This window comes from Nyctibius grandis, chromosome 24 (assembly GCF_013368605.1).
Source record: "Nyctibius grandis isolate bNycGra1 chromosome 24, bNycGra1.pri, whole genome shotgun sequence".
In the NCBI taxonomy this organism is placed as follows: Eukaryota; Metazoa; Chordata; class Aves; order Nyctibiiformes; family Nyctibiidae; genus Nyctibius; species Nyctibius grandis.
Window position 1 is genome coordinate 6,841,881 of NC_090681.1, and position 23,347 is coordinate 6,865,227.

The 23,347-nt window shown below is 49.1% G+C and overlaps 1 protein-coding gene across 16 annotated transcripts in view; it reads left to right on the top strand.

Moving 5' to 3' along the window:
• Positions 1–1,570: 1,570 nt before the first annotated feature.
• The window catches only part of SCMH1 (Scm polycomb group protein homolog 1), a 74,623-nt gene continuing 52,846 nt past the window's right edge, over positions 1,571–23,347 (top strand). For 6 of the 16 annotated variants that reach the window (XM_068417917.1, XM_068417932.1, XM_068417930.1 and 3 more), the window contains exons 1-3: positions 1,586–1,644; positions 18,067–18,173; positions 21,531–21,615. In XM_068417917.1, coding sequence (XP_068274018.1) covers positions 21,591–21,615 — 25 coding nt within the window. In that variant the 5' untranslated portion in view covers positions 1,586–1,644; positions 18,067–18,173; positions 21,531–21,590. Of the gene's footprint in view, positions 1,719–9,870; positions 9,932–12,553; positions 12,573–18,066; positions 18,174–20,803; positions 20,877–21,530; positions 21,616–23,347 lie in introns of those variants that run through there. The other 10 variants (XM_068417925.1, XM_068417919.1, XM_068417921.1 and 7 more) reach the window with 10 other exon arrangements.

Here is a 23,347-nt window from a genome sequence, read left to right on the forward strand (position 1 = left end):
AGGGGAGGTTTAGATTGGAGATCAGGAACAATTTCTTCACCAAAAGGGTTATCAAGCATTGGAACAGGCTGCCCAGGGCAGTGGTGGAGTCACCATCCCTGGAGGGATTTAAAAGCCCTGTAGATGTGGTGCTGAGGGACATGGGTTACCGGTGGGCTTGGCAGTGCTGGGTTAATGATCGGACTCGATGATCTTAAAGGTCCTTTCCAACCAAAATGATTCTGTGATTCTGTGATTCTATCTCTGGTCAGGAGAGGTCACCAAGGTTCATGGGTGCTCATGGGTTTGGCTTGCACAGGGGGTCTCTCTGGATACAAGCTGGGGATGGTGCTGTGAAGGTAATGAGACACAACTGTAGGAGTCAAAGAGGTCTTACTCTGTCTGGGGGGATTTGGGGGCACTGGGGTACATCTGTAGGGCTGCGTGCAGGGCTAGGTCCTGCTTGGGGTGGGAAGAAAGGGAATATCTGGGGATGGTCTGTCCCGAGGGCCTGGCCATGCTGCGTGTGGTCCACCCCAGTCCTGGGCATCTCCAGTTGAACCTGGGGCAGGCTGTCCCCAGTGGGGACCCAGATATGGATGGATAGAATCACAGAACCATATAATTGTTTTGGTTGGAAAGGACCTTTAAGATCATCAAGTCCAACCGTTAACCCAGCACTGCCAAGCCCACCACTAACCCATGTCCCTCAGCACCACATCTACACGGCTTTTAAGTCCCTCCAGGGATGGGGACTCCACCACTGCCCTGGGCAGCCTGTTCCAGTGCTTGACAACCCTTTCAGGGAAGAAATTGTCCCTGATCTCCAATCTAAACCTCCCCTGGTGCAACTTGAGGCCGTTTCCTCACGTCCTATCACTTGTTACATGGGAGAAGAGACCGACCCCCACCTCACTACACCCTTCTTTCAGGCAGTTGTAGAGAGCGAGAAGGTCTCCCCTCAGCCTCCTTTTCTCCAGGCTAAACACCCCCAGGTCCCTCAGCCGCTCCTCAGCACACTTGTGCTCCAGACCCTTCACCAGCTTTGTTGCCCTTCTCTGGACTCGCTCCAGCACCTCGATGTCTTTCTTGTAGTGAGGGGCCCAAAACTGCACCCAGGATTCGACGTGTGGCCTCACCAGTGCCGAGTACAGAGGGACGATCCCTGCCCTAGTCCTGCTGGCCACACTAGTGCTGATACAAGCCAGGATGCTGGTGGCCTTCTTGGCCACCTGGGCACACTGCCAGCTCATATTCAGTCACCATCGACCAACACCCCCAGGTCCTTTTCCCCCAGGCACTTTCCAGCCACTCTTCCCCAGCCTGTAGCGGTGTGGGGGGTTGTTGTGCCCCAAGTGCAGGACCCGACACTTGGCCTTGTTGAACCTCACACAGTGGCCTCGGCCCATGCATCCAGCCTGTCCAGACCCCTCTGCAGAGGGTCCCGAGGGGACACGGCGTGAGGCCTCAGCCACGCTCGGCTCAGCTCGTCCCGGCGCTCCCGACCGGCCCCCGAGCGTCGCCGTCCCGAGCGGCAGGGGGCGGTGCGGGGCCGGGCCGGGCCGGGCCGGGTCTGCCCGCGCTCCCTCCCCCTTTCACTGCGCAGCGGAAACATGGCGGCGGCGAGGAGGGACTGAGCAACGCCAGCGCTCGGCGGCCGCGCAGGTGAGAGGAGCGGCGGGGACAACGCGGTGCGTTACGGCCTGGCCCGGCATGGTGAGGCGCTGCCGGAGAGCGGGGTAAGGGGCGGGGGGGGCGGGTCAGGCGTGTAGGCCCCGCGGTGGCAGCGCGGCAGGCCCGGCCCGGCGCGGATCCCGCTTGTCAGCGCGGCCCGGTTGCCGCCTCACCCGCGGGGCTCCGGCGGCGGTGGCTGCGGGCTGGAGGCGGCGTGTCACAGCCGACACCTGTTGGTGCCCCTCAGGGCCCGGCCCGGCCCCCCTTCTACCCCGGGGCCTCCCCGCCGGCAGCGGGACATAGGCCCGGGGGGTCTGCACCGGCCGCCCGCTCCTGCGCGCGGGCTGCCTGCCTCTTCCCAGCCGGGTTGTAGCAGCCGGTGAAGCACCTTCGAGAGGCTTTGTTGTTCTTCCAGGTGTCCCCGGGCAGGGCTCGACCGGGACGGCCCCGCCAGCGCGGGGGGACCGGGCGCAGCAGCTCTTTCAGCAGCGCCGGGGCCACGGTTATCGTGTTCCCCCGGAGGCCTCAGAGCGGTTTTTGCGGGCAGCCCGAGCCTGCCCTCCTCCCCGCCGCTGTTTATTATCTGCCGGACACTCCTTGCATGAAAAAGGGAAGCGAGACCCAGCTGCCGGAGGATTTGCAGGAGGTGACCCCGCATGTTGTGCCCGGGGAGGGTTTGTGCCCTTCCCTCCCCGGCACTGAAACCCTCCTGTAACCACGGTGTGTTTTGGAGAGGGATACCGATGCTCTGGGCAGGACCAGCCAGGTCCCTGCTGCTGGAGGTGTCAGGGGTGATCTCAGGGACCGGCCAGAGAAATCCCATAACCACCATCCCTGGGGAAACGTCTGCGCCTCCTTCGCAGCCCCCCTGAGTAGAGCGTTTGAATGGAGCTGGGAGTAAGACAAGATTTGAGCTTTTCGTGCACAGCAAGATGTTTAAAAATAAATATAACGTCAGGCTGGCTCCTGCCGTGCGTTGTTCAGGTTTAATCCGCAGGGTCTTTGAAGCTGCCGTGTAAAACCGTGGCAGCAGTTTGGAGTCTTGATGACTAAAGGCAGAGACAGCGAATCTAAACAGAAGGCCTAAGTTTCGGATGCACGGAGCAGCTTGGCTCCCTTCAGCCTTGGATGTTTTAGGTTCAGCAGCTGAATACTCAACTAATTATTTCCATGGGTAAAGTCAGGATGTGGAGACCCAGCTCTGGGTTACCCAGCTTTGATTATTGGCTCTGTTTCTGTTTACTGTTGTTGTTTATAGTAAACACCGTGCAGTGAGTGGCTGAGAACAGCCATGTGGTAGCTCCTCTTCAGCAGCCAGTAATATCGGGGAAAAATATTCTCCCACCTCAGTTCAATTGCCTGAGCGACGGCGTGCAGCGGGTTGTACCGAGGATGCGGGCAGACACCTCTCCTTCTCCTCTCCACCTTCCTCTTCTCTTACCCTCGTACTTCTGCTGGCTGAGCTGTGGTGTCCCCATGCTCTTACATGTATGGGATGGTGGTTTCATACCTCTCTTGTGCTTCGTAGCAAGCACCGGCTTGCGGCTTGGTGCTAACGTGGGGAATAAAACCGGCCTTGTCAGGGGCTCAGCTCGGGACAAACTGCCGTGGGCTGCAGCCTTGCATGGCCTGTGCTGTGCAATTGGGTAGTTCAGGATCTGCCCAGTAGATGGTATGAAAATGCAGGCAGAGGTAGAGGAATCCTTTACAACGGGCAAGAGGGAAGTACAGGTATTTCTGTGCTATTTAAAATATTTATTTTATTAAAGGTTAAAGCGTGTTTTATTTGAGAGACATATACTGACCCTCGGTCCTCCTGTTTCGGTATTTACATCTTAGGAAATGATAAATCTACATCTTGATAATCTGCTTCTTAGTCAAATATTTGGTATTAAATAAATCAGGTGATTAGCTAACTAAAAGAAAGCAAATGCAGCGTTTAGAGCAGGAGCGCGAGCGGCATCCCCTGCAAGTCGTGAGGCTGTGCCCTCTGGTTTTCCTGTGTCTAAAATTTTAGTAATGTTTAACTCTGGAGTCACTTCTCCAGAAGCTTGATGAATTTTGCAGCACAGTTTGGTGTCTTTAACTGAAAGATGCTGTTAGGATATGAAATGATGACGTTATTCATCAGGTAGCTGTGTTTCAGAGCAGGATGTGAGTGGTCTGGGGGTTTTGTCCTTGCCATACATCTAATTTAAAGGAATCCCTGAAACTTTGTTTTGTAACCTCAGACACAGTCTCTCTAGAGAGGACCTCCAGAGATGTCGTTGTTTCCCAACCTCAGGGTAAGGTCAGGTACGCATCTAAACCCTTCCTGAGTAAAGTTTCTTCTTTTAAGGCTCTTCCTGCTGGCAATTTCACATCCTGTGCAGATGGTGTATGCCGACACTCGGGCCTCCTCACCACTAGAGAGGTTTTTGTGGTGTTTATTGTCAATCTTCGTCTTGCACTTTGAGCCTGTTCCTTCTCTGATCTCCAGGGCATGTGGAGAACACTATTCCCTACATCTCTGCAGCTGAATGTGAAGTACTTGAAGACTTTTTTTTCTCTTCTGAAGCTGAACAAGGTCTATTTTTCTGCTCTTTTCGCACGGGCTTGTTGTCTGCACAGCTGATCTCTGCCCCTCTCTGGGCTCTGCTGTCCATCCACACTTTCCTTAAAGCTCTGTGGTCAGACTGGGCTTGGTAGGACTGCGTGAGTTGAGCTTCTGTGGAGCAGTTGTAATATGTGGGCCCAAATGACCCGTTTTGGGTATGTCTAAGTACTGTTATGTGAAAAAGAATGTGGATCAGACGTTTGCATATTTGCACGTTGAACTGTGCGTTTGTGGCAAAGGACTTGGCGTGCTCGGTGAACTCTTATTTGCAAAACCTGGAGCGCTGTGCTAGCGGCGTGGGCTCAGGGCTGGTGTAAGTTAAAGCTTGGCATGTTTGGGTCTCTTAAAGGTGTAATGTTTGCATCTAACCCCTTGTCTTTTTCCCTTTTTCTTGGCTGTGACTGAAATTGAGTTTGTGATGAGACAAGCAGATTTTGAGTTGTCTGCTTGTCCATTTATGTTTGAAAAGTTACCTAACAAGATGTCCAGGAGGGGTCCGTAAGAAATGAAGCAAGATGCATTGAGGACAGAGCAGTAGCTCTGGCTCTCGGTTTCTTTTGCAAGGTGTTTAATCTCCTGCATATATGTGTATTTTCTATAATTCAAAGACATGCCAAGGTAAAGATCATCCCCACAATTAAACTCTCAGTATAACGGAACTATAACTCTGACCCCCTCCTTCTCCCCAGCAGTACACCCTGGTGTAGTACATGCACTCCAAGCCATGTGATATGAACAATGTTTTATCTCACTTTATTTGCAGGATGACAGGGTCTAGTCCTAAAGGAAAATGGCTTTTTTTTTTTAATGCATTTGTAAAGAACTCCTTTCTTACCACGCTTAAATATCTGACAGTGGAGACTTTTATAAAATGCTTGCTCAGTGTTTAAAGTGCTAATGCAATTCTGAAAGTAGCAGGTAGCACATGAAATCTTCCATCTGTATCACCAGGTCTCACTGGGCTTGGCCTTGGAGCAAACAAGACTTGCCATGTCTAGCGGCCTGAGCTGGTGCTGTCAAACTGGTATCTGGTGGGGGGCAGCTGAGCACTGGAGATCACCACCGCCTCTTGTTTGCAAAGCTGTGCTCTTCGTCGATTGTCCTGCATCGCAGTCGCCGTTAGTAGGAAATCTCAGAGGTAGCTTCAATCGTGAGCTCTTACTGAGCAGAAGGAGAGTTCAGGACAGGGGCATCACTGCAGCCTGACTGGTGCTGAAAACTTTAATTTCCAGAGATCTCCATCTGCATTAAATTCCCTTTAAAAACCAGAATAATACTTAGCTCTTTTACAAAGGTTCCTGACAGACAACCTCTAGCAAATTTAGATGCTGTGCTCTATGATGTTGCAGTTTTCAGGGTTCGCACAGACACCTACCAAATGTTTCTGCCACTGTACCAGGGATTTAAGCGGTTTGTGTTTGTGCCTCCGCTCTCGCTTTGCGTAGTCTCGCAGTTCTGTGCAGACTCATCCTGAGCAAAAGTTCAAGAATTTGGCTGTGAACTGAAGAAAAAGATGAATGTCCGTTCTGCTGCCTCCGCTGTTTGCATGGCAGCCCCGTCCCACAGGCCAGAGGGACAGGGTGATGTCTTAAGCTGCTGCAGAGGAGTCTACCAGCACTTGTCTTCCTGAGATCTGACTTTATCAGCAGCAGTAAGTCACCCTTGCAGCTCCACTGTCTGGTTGGTAACTGGTCATTGGAGATAAGGAAGCGAGAGCGGAGATGAGTCGATACAGCCATTACCAACATGAGGGAGCTGACGTGAGAGTTCAGCACAGGACTGTTTGTTTCCCTTGGACAAGCTTGCGCCTCTGAGATACACACACCCCTCTCTCTTTCTTACTCAGAAGTTTTTTTGTATGTGTTGTAAAGGAATGGTATTAGCACCAGGCAGAAGTCTGCCTCCTTTTGGAGGTACCTCCTCCCAGCCAATGTGCTCTGAGTTACCCAGCTTCAATTAGCTCTTCTGTTTTCCAGACTGACACAGTGTGAACAGTCCAGAAACCTCCCCGTGGCTCGATTTTGTTTTTAACGGAAACCGTAGGAGTAGATGCCAGTGGAAATTTATGAAGCTCCGTCTTTGCCCATTGAGAAACATGTGATTCCTCCCCTCTCCTGGTCCTTCCAGCATTGCACCAGCCACTGTGTCAGGCCCCTTCTCCTGGATAATGTGGTGAGGGAACAAGTTTGGTTCGCGCATTGCTGGAGCTACATCCGCGGTGGTTTGCTTGGGCGTGCGGGGGGTAGCGCACCCTTCTGAGCTTCCCCAGGGTACTGCTGATGTTTGGCTCCAGGGAAGGGTCCTGCTGGGAAAAGTGGTTGCTTTCCAGCAAGGAATTTGTGTCTGGGGTGGAGCTGGAGGACACTTGTGCTGTTACTTTCAGTTTAGCGTTGGCAGAGCGCTGCGCAGGGTGACAAGCCCAGCGTTGCTTCGGCCCACAGCCGGTTTGCACCGAGTGAGCCGTGGTCTCTTCGGATGCCGTTTGCGATCGCCTTGCCTGCCTGGAAGGGACAGTGCTGCAACGCTGCCGTGACCCAGCGCCGGCCTCTGGGCCTCTCTTTCCCTTCCCTGTCTCAGTAAGCCCCTGCCTCCTCCCACCGCACTGAGCCCTCTCTGCCTGCATTGGAAGCGGTGGGACGCGCGGCCGGCTGCGTCTCCAGCAAGCGGAGGGGGGTGGCTTGTGTTCCCTCTCCGCTACCTCCTGGCTGTTGGCGGTCGGAGAGCCTCCCTGGGCTGCCTGCCAGAGGCTGCCTGCCCTCCCGTGTCCCCTGCTGCCGGCAGCCAGCGAGCAGAGCCCTTAGGAAGCCGGGCTGGGCTGCACACACGTCGTGGGGAGACGGGGATGAGCAGCGCTTCTCCAAGGCAAGAACCTGGGCTTGGCTGTGGCTCCCGGCAACATGAAACACCATCTACGCCGTGCTGCTTTGTGTCCCTGAAACCAGCCGGTCGGCAGAGGTGACGGCGTTAGGGTGAGGTTGGCTCCCCAAGCTCGGGTTGAACGCGCTGGGTGGGCTCCGCAGCGTGTTGGGGCATCTCCTGGCAGGCATCTCCTCCCTGCTGTCGCTGCTGCGAAGAGACCCTCCCCTCCTTCGCCGGAGCGTGGCCTGTCCTGCCCAAGCAGCACACGTAAGGTAGGAGAAATTTTTGCTCTATGCACATGGAGTGTTATTTAAGTAAAGGCACGGTGAGCACACAGAAAAGCTAATGAAGTCTGATGTGGACCGAGGAGGAAGTTGCACCAATTCCACTTTCTAAAAATAAGTCGAACAAATGTTCCCGCAGCCCGGAGGCTGCCGCTCGCTGTACGCTGAGTGAGTTTGCTTTTATTTTTTGTTGGTCTTGTTTTGGCAAATTAAAAAAAAAAAAAATCTGCAGTCCATCAAAATACTGCAGTGGTTATGTGATTAGATACCAGCTTATGAAGGAAGTCTCGGTTGTTTCAGTGTTTCTAGGAGTGACCTTGAAGGATTACCTGCACGTAGTGTTTCCTAGAGGTTTGTCTCAGCTGTTCTTAAAGATTTCCAATGGTAGTGATTCAGGCTTTCCTTGGCAATCTGCTCCAGTGCCTGACTAGTCGGATGATTAAGGAGCTTTGCTTGATTTCAGGCCGGTATTGCTGTACTTTAACCTCATCATTTTGACATTTCACCTTCTCTCTGGCAGGCTACCAAAGAGAAGAAGAATGCTGTAAATGTAAGAGCAATCGTTTGTGTAGAGTTTGATCTTCCTTTCTACCTTTTCCCTTCAGTGTTCAGCTGGCTCTCGTGCGCTGCTGTGTATTTAATTACACGTGTGTGGCAGCCGGGAAGCCCCAGTCCTGACTCCTGGTGTTGTACTGGCCATAACTAACAGCCTTTGATCTGTGCTGATGTCAGTGAAAATGTGGTGCTTGAGGGGACATGTGTTTTATTAAAATTATATGTCATGAATTCCCCAGTTGTCTCATACTTCTGTAGCAAAATGCACATCTCGAACATCTTACAGAGTTTTTGGTTAGTAATACATGTTACAAGAATCAACAAGGTGACATTAAAAGTTATATTTCTTCAAAACATGATACAGAGACGCTGATGATGAAACTGTTGCTGAGTAGGAAGGAACAGAATATTGTTCTCTGTCATGGGGTGGGGTTTTGTCTCCTTTGCCTGTGGTTGAACATTTTATGAATTGTGCATTTGCTGTGGAACGCCACGATCTGCAGCTAATTTCCCATCCCTTTCCATGCTACGATGGGTCTTCATAATAACTTCAAGGCGTCATCATAACGTTTTTTCAGTTCAGTCATTGATAAAATTGTTACAATGCATTTCAGGGAGAGATCTACCGTTGAAATAGGCTGTGATTTTTTTTTTTATTTCAGAAAGGGGGAAAAAAAAGGGATGGGGCACTCTCAAATTCTTTCCTGGTATGAGAGTTACTGCCTCGCAAAGCCCAGGTGGGCTGGGGTGGACTTTTAACCGTAAACCAATAGTGATATTGAAGCTCTCTGCGTTGCATGAAGGTTTCTGTAACACAGTTATCCTCCTTCCTTACTGTATTTTAACCACTACTATCTGCTAATTGTTATCCCTGGGCCTCGTATGTTTTCCTAGATTGTGTTTTTGTACCAGCAGCGTTTGACTGTTCCTGCAGCCCTGCAAGGAGAGAGTGCAGCAACAAATGTGCCCCTGCCCTCCTGTCTGCCCAGCTCCTGGAAATAGTTGCCACTGTAGTTTTTAGTCTCATTATGCATTAAACCTCATAATTGTAGTTCCATTTTGCTTCGGCAGAAGTCCTTGGTGAAACTTTTCACTCTTGCCTGTACCTAGAGCACGTTCCGGTTGTCAGGCAGGTGTTTGAACGCTTCTGGTGGCTGGATATCTGTACAGTCTGGTAAGAAACCCCCTTCTGTACGTGCACACACTAGCTCTCCAGACCTGCAAGGCTGGTGCAAGGCACCTGGCAGGTGGAAAGCGATGCTCCCTGCTTTTTGCTGCTAGCAAGGGCAAGGCAACCCCTGAACCTGGAGCCATGTAGCTGTGTGATGCTGCGTTTGGGCTGGGCAGCAATGTACTGATTGCAGTTGCACAATCAGAGTTTCTGGGGTCTGGCGAGCTTGTGCCTGCCTGCAGAAAGACCGTGGAGACATCCTCGTCATCCGCTCGCATCCTGAGTTGTTAGTCAGACTTAAAAGAAAATAACTCTTGAAGTAGTGCAGCATCATTAAAAACGTTTTCAGGTGGGGGTCTGCATTAGAGTATCAGCTGCGGATGGAAGACTGGAAACTCTGCTAATGTAGTGGTGTGCTATCAGCCACCAAATGTTAGGATTGTTGTTAATTTGTGTCTGTTAGTAGTTCTTACTAGTTCAGTAACAGCGTAATGCATGGTTCCCATGTCGCTCCCTAGGTGGTGGAAGTTTATATCTTTCAGGTTTTGGTGCTATTAGTATTTCTATCCTTGTGTGCAGATTACTGGGTAAAATGCTTTTTTTTTTCTGTAGCAGAATATGTGCTGTATCTCATGTCATGTACAGTTGATTTGACATTATCCAGAAGATATTGGTGACTGATTGGCAACAGGTATCAGCTCTACACAGTGAGGCCACCACCTCGCTTCTCGCCTGGAGCGCTTGACTCTTACCACAAGGGAAATAAACCATGGCAGATGGCCGATCCTCCTGGCTTGTCACATGTCTCCACAGGTGAAGTCCATGTTGTCATTTCCACAGTCCGAAAATGGAGGGGTTTGGGTGGCTGTACAATGCCACACGTCCCCCAGCACGGCAGGAGGTAGCGGCTCGCTTGACGGTGAATTGCCTGTGCCCCAGACAGGGCAGGAGGAACTGATCCCACTTGGGCATTATCCAAGGCCCTTCGCTGTAAATCTGAGCAGTCCCGCTGTTGTTCCAGCATTACAGTGAGGCTGAGGGATGGCTCTGTTGTCTTGGCTCGTTTTCTATCACCATGAGCTTTGCTCTCGTCTTGTGCATTGCTGGCACAATTTCTAGCTGTGTATGTGGCAGTATATATTCAGCGTTATCCACTGTGCCTGCCCAGAGGACTCAGTCTGTTCTGAGTCTGTTCAGTTATTTCATATTGTCAGCTGGAAAATCTCTAAATGCCTTGTGATATTTTATGGCTTTATGAGCTGTACAAAATGTCCAGCAGGTAGTTTAATGTCTAGCAGATACACTCTGTAAGAGTGCGTTTTTTTCATTAGCTCTTTGGCGGACACTGAACATACTTTCATAGCTGCAGGATGGACTTTGGGTTGCTTGTGGTCATGGTTTTTTTCCTTATGTTGGCGTCTACCGTATGTACGTGTTGCTGCCAAAATAAGAGATTTCATAGTGTGTTGTACAGACAACAGTGCAGGGCCTCACAATACATTTTTTAGTTTTCCAAACTCTTGGTCCTTCAGGAATGTAAAGCAGCCTAACAACTTTTTCTTTACATGATTAAAAGCAATCTGTTCAGGGTTTCTTGCAGGAACTGGCTAGTGATTTTTTCCTCTCTGGGAGTAATTCTCTTGAGACAATATTTGTGTGTATTGCTAAATTGCTCTTTCTTTTCTTATTAAAATTTGCAGAAGTTTTGATGGGCACTTGTTAGTATTTCTTTGTATCCAGACTTTGCAGGCTGTAGAGGATATTTCACCTATTTCAGTAGATTCACAGTTTTGACTCCTGGGATTTTAGCTCCTTAAGTCACGGAGGAGACCAGAGTTATACACAGGATAAAAATAGAAAGCAGTAATTAATACCCATCCTCAGTGAGCCTGGCTCTTCCAGTCTCTCTTGACATGTTGCACTGCTGCAATTTCCTTTCCTTTTCTAAAGAAATGGATGAATTAATATCTCTCTACATGAGCGAGAAAATAAACCAAAGATGCTTGCTTCCTGCCCTGGCACGCTGTTCCCCGTGGGGGACAGTGGGTTTCTGTGAGCTCTCTTCTCCCGTGCAGCCCTGTTCCTTTGGCAGGCTGCTGCTGGGCTGGAGGGGAGCAGAGGCTTCTCCCTTCGCCCTCCCAGACATCGCTTCTTCCCATGTCAGGGAGTGGATTATCTCTGTCTCCAGGCAGGAGAGACAGACTCCTCTTCAGCTCTAGCAGGGGTAAATCCAGGTTTGTGTGGCTCTGCTCCAAACCGTGAGGGTTCAGATTTTTTGTATCATATCTTTTGCAGATGGGACAGATCAGTAGGAACTTTTTCTTATCTGTTGTCTATTTGCACAAGAAGGATCAGCTGCTGGGAGCGTTGGAGGGAAGAGCTTGCCTCTGAATCTGGCTGTACTGCTTGGCAGGGGAGAGCCTGAGTTTTGTCACTATTACGGGTATATATACTAAAGGGATCATCTTACCTTGTCTTCTCTGAGAAAACAGGTTGAGGAGGGCGGAGGGAGTGGTATTTGACAGGTCTGGGAAGGTTGGCTGTATGGATGTTGAGTCAGGGACGGGGTTTTGTATACGGATCTACAAAGGATTCACCCTTGAGTGTGACTTGAGTCACGGTCCCCTCCCCGTGCTGCTTGCCAGTCACGACATGACTGTGTTGATGCTGGAGCCCAGGAAGTTAAGAAATACCTAATTGCAGAGAAGGTCGTGTTACTTTGTGCTGGATGAGGGAAGAGAGCACCTTCTGCACCCTAAGCAACGTGCTCAGCCATTGCTTTGATGCCATGTGAGGCTTAAGGATCAATGTTTTCATCCTGTTTATTTTCCCAAGGGTTATTGCTAAGCATGCAATTTAATTGTTAGGATCAGTTATAGAAGGAAAGCAGAAGGCAGGAAAATGCAATTCTAGGTGTATGTAACCATCATCGTCCCCCACGCCTCTAGTATTTTAGCTCATTAGAGAGTGGTGATTTTGTCCCTTACCTTTTCTTCAGGGCTGGTTTGCTCTTGTCTGCTCCCTGAGCTCTCACCTCCCTTTCTGCAGTTTCAGTGGAAACACCTTGCTCCGTGTGTCTGTCCCAGGGGAGCATCCTCCTCCCCTGTGCTGGAGTGCTTGCAAGATACAGGGTAGTGTAAGGGATGGGGTCATCTCTTTCCCCTCTCTTTCTCATTTACATTTCTGTTGTGTCACCTAATTACCATCCCTTTGGGTTTTTAATTCCCCCTCAGGCTGCCTTTTCCTGCTTAGGGTCTCCTGAGGATGTCAAGCTGAAACTCTTATCAAACTTACATTACTAGAAATAGTTAATGCAAAATCTTCTTCCAGGAATCCTCACACCCAGCTTGCAGCATCATCGCAGTGTCTGTCGTGTCATTCCCAATAGTGATGCAACCGGAAGTCGGACCTTGCTTTCTGGATTACCTCCTGGTTCCCCTTGCTAGGGACATGGGTGTGTATTGTCTTCCTGGAGTTAAGGAACATTCATTTCATCAATCAGTATTACAAATCATGTATATATTTATTGACGTGATGCTTCCAATATCTCCCATCCCATAAAGACCTTAGTTTTAATAAGATACAGTCCGGCAGAGAATAAGTGTAAGGTTGATTCAACAGTTTTTTGTAGAATATATATACTGGGTGAGACACCTCTGGAGAGTTTACACATTGGGGCACATACCTGGGGCCACATACATGGTGTGTGTAACTGCCGTCTGGAAAAGCAGTCATGATTTACTGTGGGAGGGGTGCTGGGTTAGCCTGTCGTGTAGCTGGGAGAGAAGGTTGTGCCTCTGTTACAGCCTGATGATGATCTGGAAACCATGTGCTGTTTTTTTTATGTACTCCTGTTTAAATTCTTATTTAAAGACTTTGAAGCATGCTATTGTGTGCTTTTGTAAGGGGTGACTTTGTAACCGTCATGGGCAGAATCCCATTTCAAGGTCTTCTGTAAGCCATCTGCTTTCATTAATAGCTTTTGGATTTGGCATGTGGCACAGTGCAGATTAAAATAGCCACATTGCTGCAAAACTTCCTTTACTGCCTGCATCAGTTTGGCCTTCCCGTTGAGCCTCCGCAGCCTGGGTGCACCCTCACCGGAGAGGGTGCTCTGCATTGCACCCTGCTCTCAGTGTGTGCCCTCCAGCTTGTCCCCGGGTGATGGAGGATGTGTGACCCCGTGCAGAGGCGTGTTGGGGTGCACCGTATCTCTGCACCTCTCCTGGGATTGCTTTGAAAGGAAGCCCAGGTATGTGCAAAACTGGCACGTGGCCTGGCTCCCTGCCGTCAGGGTGTCGGGGTATGATCAGAATACGCTGGGGTCAGGACCACGGAGTGCTGCACGTGTGATACATTTTCTCCTCAACTTCAAGGTGACCCCTGTGGGTTGGGTGTTGGGTGCACTGGCATGTCACTCTAGAAAGCTTCCACTGCTGATGTTTCTGCCACTGAACCATCTGGGTTATAACTATTTGGTGCCAGGAGGACTCTGCTTAACACCTGGAAACAGAGACCTGCTGCTTTTCCCAAAGCTCCTTCAGAACATTTATGGTGAGCCATGGTCTTGGTGGCCTCATTCACGTTGGGATGTGGTACGTGGGCATTGCTCACCCAGGGGAAACGATGGCAACTCAAAGCCTGAAAGTCAGTTCAGCAGCAGGACCAGCGATGAAGGGATCTGCTGAAATAATTCTGGAGCGTGATGGAGCTTCCTTAACCCCAACTGTAATGCCAGGCGTTTGGTTTTGTATGATTAGCTGAAGTCTACACCACATCAGCCAGTCTTCATGGTGGGTCATTCCCTGTCTCCCTGGCAGTGGAAGGCAGCCCAGGTCTTTGGTCCAAGCCTTGAACACAGTGCTGCCTCGGGGAGGAGCAACACAGGGTCCTCTGCTTGATGTTTATCCCTGCCCATGGCACGGGGATCGGAACTAGATAATCTTTAAAGGTCCCTTCCAACTCAAACCAGTCTGTGATTCTGTGTTGCCCTGCATGGGGAAGCTTAAGGTTTTGCACCGTTTTCTTTCTATTTGTGTGAGGTTTTTTAAAACAGCAAAGCAACACTGGTCTTAAAACAAAAGCAGTTCTGATTTTTCAACAGTGTGTGAATTTCTTACAGCAGTCAGCCCTCATCTTTCTAAAGCGGAGCTGAAGGGCCAGAGTGCTCAGGGCCATTGCTACAGAAGTGGCAGACATGGAGCAAGCCAGCTCTGACTCCCAGCTCATCAGTAGAAAAGTCTGTACTGAGAAGACTGAACATGTTAAGGGGCTTCCTCTGAGCAGACTCAGGCCAGACTATCTCACCTGGCTTTTTTTTTTAAGTCCTTTCCTCTCCCTGTTTCTCTCAGCCTGGATATCCTGTTCTGGTGCATGCCAAACATGTAGTTTTTATTGAATCTTCATGAAGAGCAAGGTCTGCTCGCAGTGATACACAACAAGATGTTTCTATTTTGAGCTAAGGCCCATGCTGGGGGTTTTTTGAGAGAGAAGGAAACCTTTATTGGAATCCTGCAAGATTTTGTTTCATTTCCTCTGCAGTCGCGAGAGGTGGTAACTGCTGCAGCCTCCCTCGTGGTGGTGAGCAATTCCTTCCAGTGGTCCTTAGGTTTCAGCCTCACCCTGAGCCATTGGCTTTCCCTTGAGCTCGATTCAGCAGTGTCTGATGATCTAGCTGTCATTTACGAGGATGTCGACCCGTCCTCTCTCCCCTCCAACCTGAAGGTGTTCTAAAGGAAGTCATAAAGTTGGTATTTTCATTGTAGAGACATGGTCTATCCAAGTTTTTTGCATGTTTTTGTATCTCTTAAAGATGTTCTCCGCTGAGATTTGGCTCAGGGGCTAAGGAAGTGTGTTGCTCATGATCACATCTTGGAGACACCTCAGTGTCTTAACATCTTTCACAAGAATGTGTTTCTGAAGAGCCAGTCATGAAGTCTGGAGTTTATCAGTCCACTTCTTACATGGTAGGAAGATAAAATTAGTTCCAGAGAGAGAGACATGTTGGAAATTACACAAAATCCTTCAGGTAGAATGAGGAGTGATGGTTTGCAGCCATCTGATATTTCAGATCACACAAGGGGATCAGTACTCCAGATGGAAATACCAACATTCATTGTTACAGTGTTTCTTTGAAAAATTCCCTAGTATGAACGTAAGGACCCTCGAGACCTAACGAGGAGAGATGATTTCAGAGGTGCTGTAGCTTCATCAGCCGCTGTTCGGAGCTGCCAAAACATGGCTTTGCACAGACAAGGAGAAATAAAACTCCAGTCTTGTCCAGGAGGACGATAACAGGGAGGTTGAAGGAAATAAACCTGTTGGTCAAGGTCAATTCTGACTCCCCTCTTCGAAATTTGCAGCTACTCGCTCTTGAGAGTTTCCTTCAGGTCCCACGTAAGCATTTTTGTTTCATTTTAGTACTGCTTGTTGGTTGGGCTGGCTCCGAGGAGGCTGGTGTTCAGGGTGGTGGTGGGAGCTGTCTGCTGGTCATTGGCTTCTGCCCAGAAGAGGGGTCGGCCGGCTGGCACACAAGAGCACGCTTTGAGGGGGGAAAACCATGATTTTAGACCAGCAAAAGTTACGGTGTCTGCAGGTCAGGCAGAAATCTGAGCTAAGTCCAGTGTGAAAACCAAAAGAGGTAGAAAGTGTTTCAGGTCACATGCTGACAGTCCTCTGATTTCTCAAGCAGGCTGAAAGTGCTTTTCTTTCTCTACCATAGAGATTAAAAATGGCAAAAAATAAGATGTTAAATGAGCAGGCTGAGGTGGTTATGTGCATCTGCTCATGTCTCTGTGCCTGGTTTTCTAACCGGGTTGGGATGCAACTGGATGCTCACGTGTAACCCGTGGTGCACGTATGGGCTTCCAGAACGGTGCTGAGACAGGACCCGGCACAGCCTGAGCCTCCAGCTGGGAAGCTGGAGTGGCAGCACTGCCGTCACCCTTGATGGGCAGGAACTTAAAATGCTGCCCTCACATTTCCCAAGGGAATTTGTAAGGGATAGCTCTTTAGTATTGGAAACCTTGATAGTGTTTGATGGAAAGATACCCGTGAAGAAAAACTCAGATGAAGCAGAGGTTACGTTGAAGGGGTTTTTACTAGCTGGACTGGTTGTGGTCCTCAAGACCCATGCTTTTGTGGGGAAAAGAAATCAATGCTTGCAGGCATTTTGCATATGAGAAACCATCAAGATTCTCTTGTTGCTGTCCCATGGGATTTCCAAGAAGCGTCATTCTCACAGTCCTCTGGCAATATGCAGTTTTCTTTTTTTTTTTGCCCTTGATCCTAATCTGTGGGGTATGTATCCGACCTAATAAAACCATTTTTCAGCTTCGCTGTTGGTAGTTTTCTTCCTCTTCTTTCTGAAAACATCTTGCCTGCTGGCAACTGCATTGTCCAAAGAGGTCTGAAGCTTGGCACGCTGTCAACAAAACTTCAGTTACCCTTTCAATCAAACGTGGCAGTGCTGTGAACTGACTTGGCCTCCATCCCAGGGTTCACCATAATCTTCCTTGTATAATAGGAAGTCCAAACAACCCCAGGAAATAATTCAGATGCGACTGGTGCCTCTAGTGGAATAAAGAAGTGCCTAGAAGAGACATTAAGAACCTCAGCTTTAACTCTTTTCATAATTATGCGCTCCAAAGGAGCGGAGGCTTTGTAGATAAAGAGATTACATGCATTTTACGAGGTCTCTATGGCTGTGACAGTATCTTCCACCCACATTTTCTCACTTTTTGTTTTACTGACATTGCAGTCGCAACATTTAGTGGGAGAACATTGCAGAGCAGGCTGCCCTGTAACCCTGAAGGCCTCTTCCAATCTGGCACAGGTAAACTGAATCATTCTCCCCTTAGGGATGATAAGGATGAGCTTTTGGAAGAGCCTGTTGGTGAGAGCAGTGGGGGGTGAGAACTTTAATTAGATTAAGATGCAGTTTGGCAATGTTTGTGCTGAGGGTTGTGCGGTGTGGCTGCCAGAGAGAGCGACAGTCTGAGCTGGGGATGCCCTGAGATGCTCTTCCCAGCCCTGCCTGCCTCTGTGCTGCCTTTATTTTTGAACTAGAAAAAGGAAAATATATCTGAGGTGTAAATCTCGGTGTAAACCAATGCAGGAGGTCACTGGGGTGCTGACAAAACTGCGTCTCAAGCTGGTGTCCTGCCTCTGGCCGTGACCTGGTGCCGGCAGCCTGGCAGGAAGGCAAGTGCTCGGCTTTTCCTCGCCAAAGCGGAGCAGCTAACGCGGTGTGTGGTGGGCACGGTTCGGCTGGTCACCTCACCTGTCGGTCAGCTTCTGCTTGAGGTGTGAGTACCAACGGGCTGTGCGTTTCATACTTAGGTGCAGTTGTAAACGCTGTTTTGCTTTTGAATGTCCATGTCCTTTTTTAGTGTTACTTGTCTACTTGTCTTGATAACAACCTCCATGAAGAAGCTGCATGTCTGGTAGTTTCCAATAAACAAAATTTCCTTCTCCCTGGTATATTCTTTTTTTTTTTTAGTGTTAATACATTTGCCCTGCTGCACTGTGGAAGGGATAATTTGGAGTCCCCAGCTCACTCCCTTGGTGCTATTCATTATTTTATATACCTCTCCTGTGGTCTCTCTCCTTCTTATTACTAATCAGGTCTAGCCTTTTAAATCCTTCTTTGTCTGATAGTTTCATTTTACAAAAGCTGAACTAGTTTTTATCGACTCAGTTGATGTGATCTTGCTCATATCAAAGGTGTTTAACAGCTGCGGTTCCATGTACTCATTGCAAGCTGAACTTAAATTGTGTCAAGTTCTGCGCTGCTTTGCTATGGCAAGTGGGAATGTTTGTTGCAGCTGTCTTTAAATTTAAATTTGGATGTTTTAAATGAATTAAATATGAACATGAATAATGCAACCGGTAACCTAGCCTCTCTGCAATTAAATGCAAACTTTTTCATTTTGTCTCTATGCTTTCAGGTTTTGATATGCTGCAGCATTTGTACTGACTTTGCTGTCTTGTAGGAGTGATGGGGAACTAGAGCCCATGACAGTTCAGTGGAGCCGTTGGCGCTTTTGATATCTCGGTGAGTGGAAGTTGTTTGAAACTGTGGGAAAGGCACTTTATCTGCTACAAACGGAGGCAAATCAGTTGGCCTTTTCACGTTTTAAGGTAGCATCCTGCTGAAATGAATTTGCACATTGATCTGTCCTTTCAGGGTATAAATTCTGGAAACCAACGTCACGTGAAACTGTGGTCCGTGCGTGCAAGATTGTCTTGATAGCCACAAGCATGAAAAGTACAGCTTTTGAGAAAGAGAGGGGTTTTAATTCTGGCATGAAGCTTTGTACAAGTGTCAGGTTCTGGAGATAGAGTATTGCAGCGTGGTCTGGGCTATGTAGATCTCAGATGCTTTATTTGATGAAAAAGTAAGATTGTCTCCTTGGTGTCATTGACCCAGCCGACAAGTTCTCATCGGGGGCATGTTTGTGTCTAAGGTCATTCAGGAAGACCTGTCTGCGTAGATAGCCCATTTTTCCCCCTTGGATTCCAAACTGTAGCTTCTGATATTTATTACTTTAAGATTCTTTTTAGTCTTCAAACCCTGAACAGTGTAAAGACCACATACACGCCTACCGCATTTCTCCCTGTCCTGCAGTGCCTGTTAGCTTGCCTTCACTTCCTTCTCCCTAGACTGAACTCTGTCTTCTTCACTGGGGTGTTTCAGGCTTGCTAAAGCCTATAGGGCAGTTCCGCTTGCCTTCCAATCAGTTGTCAGTGAAATAAAATCACAGGGTGTTTCAGGTTGGAAGGAACTTGTGCAGATTGTGAGGTCCAGCCTTGCACGCAGAGCTGGGCTGGCTTTGAAGTCAGACTCAGCTTCAAGGTTAGATAAGGCTGCTCAGGGTGGTAGCTGGTGACGATTGGGGTACCTCCAAGGATGGAGATTTTACAGCTTCTCTGGGCAACTCTAGAATGAAATTACAGCCAGTGGGAATTACCAGTTCCCAAGCCCTGTGGTAGTAAAGCCCACCTTGTACCAGTTTCAGGAGGACTGGGGTACATGGGCTATGTCTCCATAGCTAAAGAAAAGAGGGCAGGGCCTGGGATATGGTGATATCCCTGGGATATGGTGAGGCTGGTGGCTCGCGTCCGCGCTGCACAGGGCTAGCTTCTGCCAGGGCAGGCGGGCTGGAGCCATGCGTTGTGGAGTTCAGCTCTGGCTCTTCTCTGGGCATCAACTGGCCCTGAAGCACACTAATTATTTAGCTTTCTTTTCTCATTTTTAACTTGTGATGTTGCAGTATGAAACCACGTGTTGTCATCCTGTGGTGTGAGAACGTTTGAGGGAGCTGGATGGTGCAAAGTGGCAGTGGAGGACCGTGGAGGGTGGCAGAAATCAGGCTGGGGCCATCTCGTTTGGACAGTTTCTTGGAAGCGTGTTTTGGGGCGAGCTGTCCCCAGGCTTGCACCCACGGGGCTCTCAGCAGAGTGGGAGTCCCTGCGCAGCCTAAGTCTTCTCCTTTGGGGAAGAGTCACTGGTTTTGGGTTTTTTTTGGTTGGTTGGTTGGTTGTTTTTTTTTTAATAGGAGCAACATTTACAATGTCTCATTCTCTTCCAAGACATGAGATCTTGCTGGGAGCCTACTACAGTGTTGGCTGAGGGACACCAGCAGTCATCTGTGTGCTTTACAAGTAGTTAGGGTTACTACCATTGCCGTCTGCACGAGGACGGAGGGTGCAGTAGTTTCATCTCGCCTCCCCAGCCGCAGCCTTCCACAAATCATATCTGACCATCTCCTACATGGTCATGAATTTTTCCTCCAAGTACTTCTGCAGGGAAGGGTCACACACCCCTGCCGGGTAGGGCTCTGAGGTGCTCAGGCTGTAGCAGCTTTTCAAGAGCCGTCTGAGTGGCACAGGAGCACCCGTCCCGTGCCAAACATGTGAGATTTATGATTAGCTTTTGGGTGCTTCAGAAAGTCCTGGGTCCAGGGGAGCCGAGCAGACAGCAGAGGTGCAGAGCCAGAGATGGTGAATGCTTGTCTGGTGCCTTTATATAATGCCTTTCACCCTGGGTTTTATGGCTGGGGGACTTGTCCTACCATGACTGCTAGCTTTTAATAAAAATGACTGAAGAAAATTATGAAAAGAAGCATTAAAAGTTGTAAATAAGCTTTCACATGTAGATTACCTTCTGCTACTGAAAGGAAAAGGAACTTTACTCCTTTCACAAGTATGCACAAACACACACGCTATTTATGAGAGAGGCAATAAGAGACTACTGTGTACCTTTTGATTTGGGTTAAAAAACAACTAGGTTTTTTTTTCCTTTAGTATTTAATATTCCTTTAGTATTTTCCTTCTCAGAGTATTGCTCAATCTTGCAAGCGCTGCACATAAAGACTGTAGTTTGTGGCGCTTTTATAGAAAATTAAAGTCTTCATTTCTCTTAGGTTTGGAAAAAGCCTGGTTTTCAAAATTAAAACTTCTTGCCAAGTTGGATCTGTAAATAACCCTTCAAGCAGAAACTCAGCGTTGCGTCCTGGGACGGCTTCCTCTTACGTCCTCCAGCCTGACTGCCCCACCGTGAACAAAATGGAGTTATATTGACACAATTAATCTTTCATTAGTGTAGTGTCAAAACATGCTTTTACCAGCTTTCCTAAGGGCTTGTTTGCAGCTCAGCCATTCATTTAGATATTTTTCTGTCAGGGCTTGGCAAGGCTCGGTGCGTACAGGAGGCACTGCCCTGCGGGACCGGCTGTGCAGGAGCGCTGCTCTCCGGGTACGTGGCCAGCACACATCTCCCAAGAGCTCTGATTTTCAGTAACGTTTGCTTATAACAAGAATGCAAATGCTTTTTCTTTCTGGGGACAGTCCAGCCAGTTTTCCTTCAACCAGGGGAAAAAAAAATATGCAGCACAACTTGGACATTCGTTGCAGTACTAATAGCAAAAATATTTCCTGGGTCATTGTCCAATTTCTCATCCTTATTACCCAGAACTGCTGCGAGCAATTTGAATTGCAAGTGGCGAGCTGGGGATTGCGGGTGCTGTTTTGCCAGAGTTAATGTTATGTTTCCATGTGTTTTCTTTCATAAATTTCAGCTCTGCCTCCCTTTGTTAGTGAGCAAGAGCAGCCCCCCCTTCCACACACACACTCAGGACCCGCTGTAGAGTTAGCACGGAGACTGGCATATGCTCCTCTCGCTTATTTATGCCGCGCCCGCTGCCGTAAATTTAAGTTGTCCACATGTTGCAGAAAGACTTGGAGTTTCAAGGGGGTTGAAATGAATTGTCTGTGTTCAGTAGGAGATGTTCTGTGCAACCCAGGGTGGAAGAGCATCTATTTTCTCCCCGCTGTGTGATTAGTTAATGTTGCAGATGACTGTGTGCTCCAGAACGGGGGAATTTTCTCATCTTTATTTCTTTTGTCCTAGACATCTTCAGTTATCTAAAAGCAAGCCAGTCCCAGGATAAGGACAGCAGCAGGTGATAGAATGCGGAAACCAGGCCCTCAAAAAGGTGAGCAGTGATGCTTGGCACAGCCAAAGGCCCGGTAGCAAGCTGGTGCGGGCCGAAGGACCGAGTGCATTGGGAGGCCAGTGATGGGTGGGAGTGCGGGGAGCGCACTGGTTGCACGCTCAAATGGACTCCTTCGTTTCACCGGCGGCGTGCAGAGGAGGCCTCGTGAATCCACCCCCAAGACGGGCAGAGGAAGTGTCCCTCGCCGGGTGCACCCCTGCAGCTTGTGGGGCACAGTGTCAGGCGGCGAGGGTGCTCCGCGGAGCCCGCGGCACGCGCCATCTGCTAGTGCTCCCAGCGTGAGGCAAACTGCTTCTCCGCTGGCACAAGCCTCCCCCTTCTAATGAGGCGTGAAACCAAAGACCAGCCTACCTTGTGGAGATGAAATCTGTTACGGACGCTTACCTCTCGCTGCCTGAGCCTCTCGTCCCATTACACGCAGCGGTAGCCGCGGTGCTCAGGGCGACCGCCCGCATCCTGCCCGTGTCCTGCTTGCCCCAACAAAAAGGGTGAAGTCAAGCAGGCTGCCTGCGGCTGAGCTGCTCGGACTTCTTGTGCTTAACAAAAATATTGATTTCCTTTAGCGCTGTGCCGTGCATGTGCGTTTGACTGGAGTGATCTCATCACACGCGCTTCGGAGGATGGGGGAAGGGAGAAGCGTAGAGGATGGAGCATCCTCCGCAGTTCTTTGTTCACATCTGCTACACGCTCGCAAGGTTTATTGCAGGAGATTTCTATGCTCGATTTCTCTCCTCCCTTTATTTTTTTTAAACGTCTCCTTTGCTCCTCTGGTGGTTCATCTTAGAGAAGCATTATCCTCTTCCTAACACTGCTTGTCCTTTAATGAAGTGAAAATAAATGAAGGAAAGCCGGGAATGGGGAGAGCCTGCTGCGAGGCAGCTGGAGGGCTTGGTAATAAAAGAGGCAGGTTGATTAGTCAGCAGCGTGGCCGCAGACCGCGCTGGCTGGATTTAGCCTCGCGCACAGCTTGTCCTCCTGCCTCGTGGAGCAGGGTGCCTCCAGCCAGCGCGGCTGCGTGACCTGAGCGCTGAATGCTCTGCCGTAGGTTGCAGAAGCAACACCTGCATCGTGCACACGTGGGTTTCTGTCCTAGTTACCTGCTTTTTTAATAATGCATTGAACTTTTCCTTTATTCTTTATTTGCCTGCAGAAATTCTTGCGTTTCTTTCCCTCTCTGCTGCTTTTGCAGCCTGCTTAATGAGGATTTTTGCATGTTAAAAGTTAAGAATAACCTGTAACTTCACCTGCAGAGTGTGGGGAGAGGCTACTTTAGCGCATGGATGCTATCAGAGAGCTATCCTGTGACACTGGGAGGAGCGTTACGCATCCTGGGGGGCTTTTTTGCTTCTGACTTAAATACTTTGTGTCCTTTCTTCTTGCTTTCTTAAGGAGATGACAGTATACTGTCCTTCATGGGAATACATTTGTAGGAGGGGTGGCCTTCCATCCTTTTCCTTCATTTCTGTCTCTCTAAGGAGGCTTTTTGTCTGATCCATGTCTAGTGATGCTGTGGCCACACTCCATATGTCCCTCGTGTTCATTTAAGGGATAAAACCTACATGCCATCTTCCTGTCCGTTGTATTGAGAAGAACATGTCAAGAAGAGAAGACTGCAAAAATAATGGTCCAAAAGCAATTTCAGACATCTTAAGACCCCCCAGGCCACTCTAGCTCGTGACCTGCCTCTTTCAGCTACTTGTCAGGCAGTTTC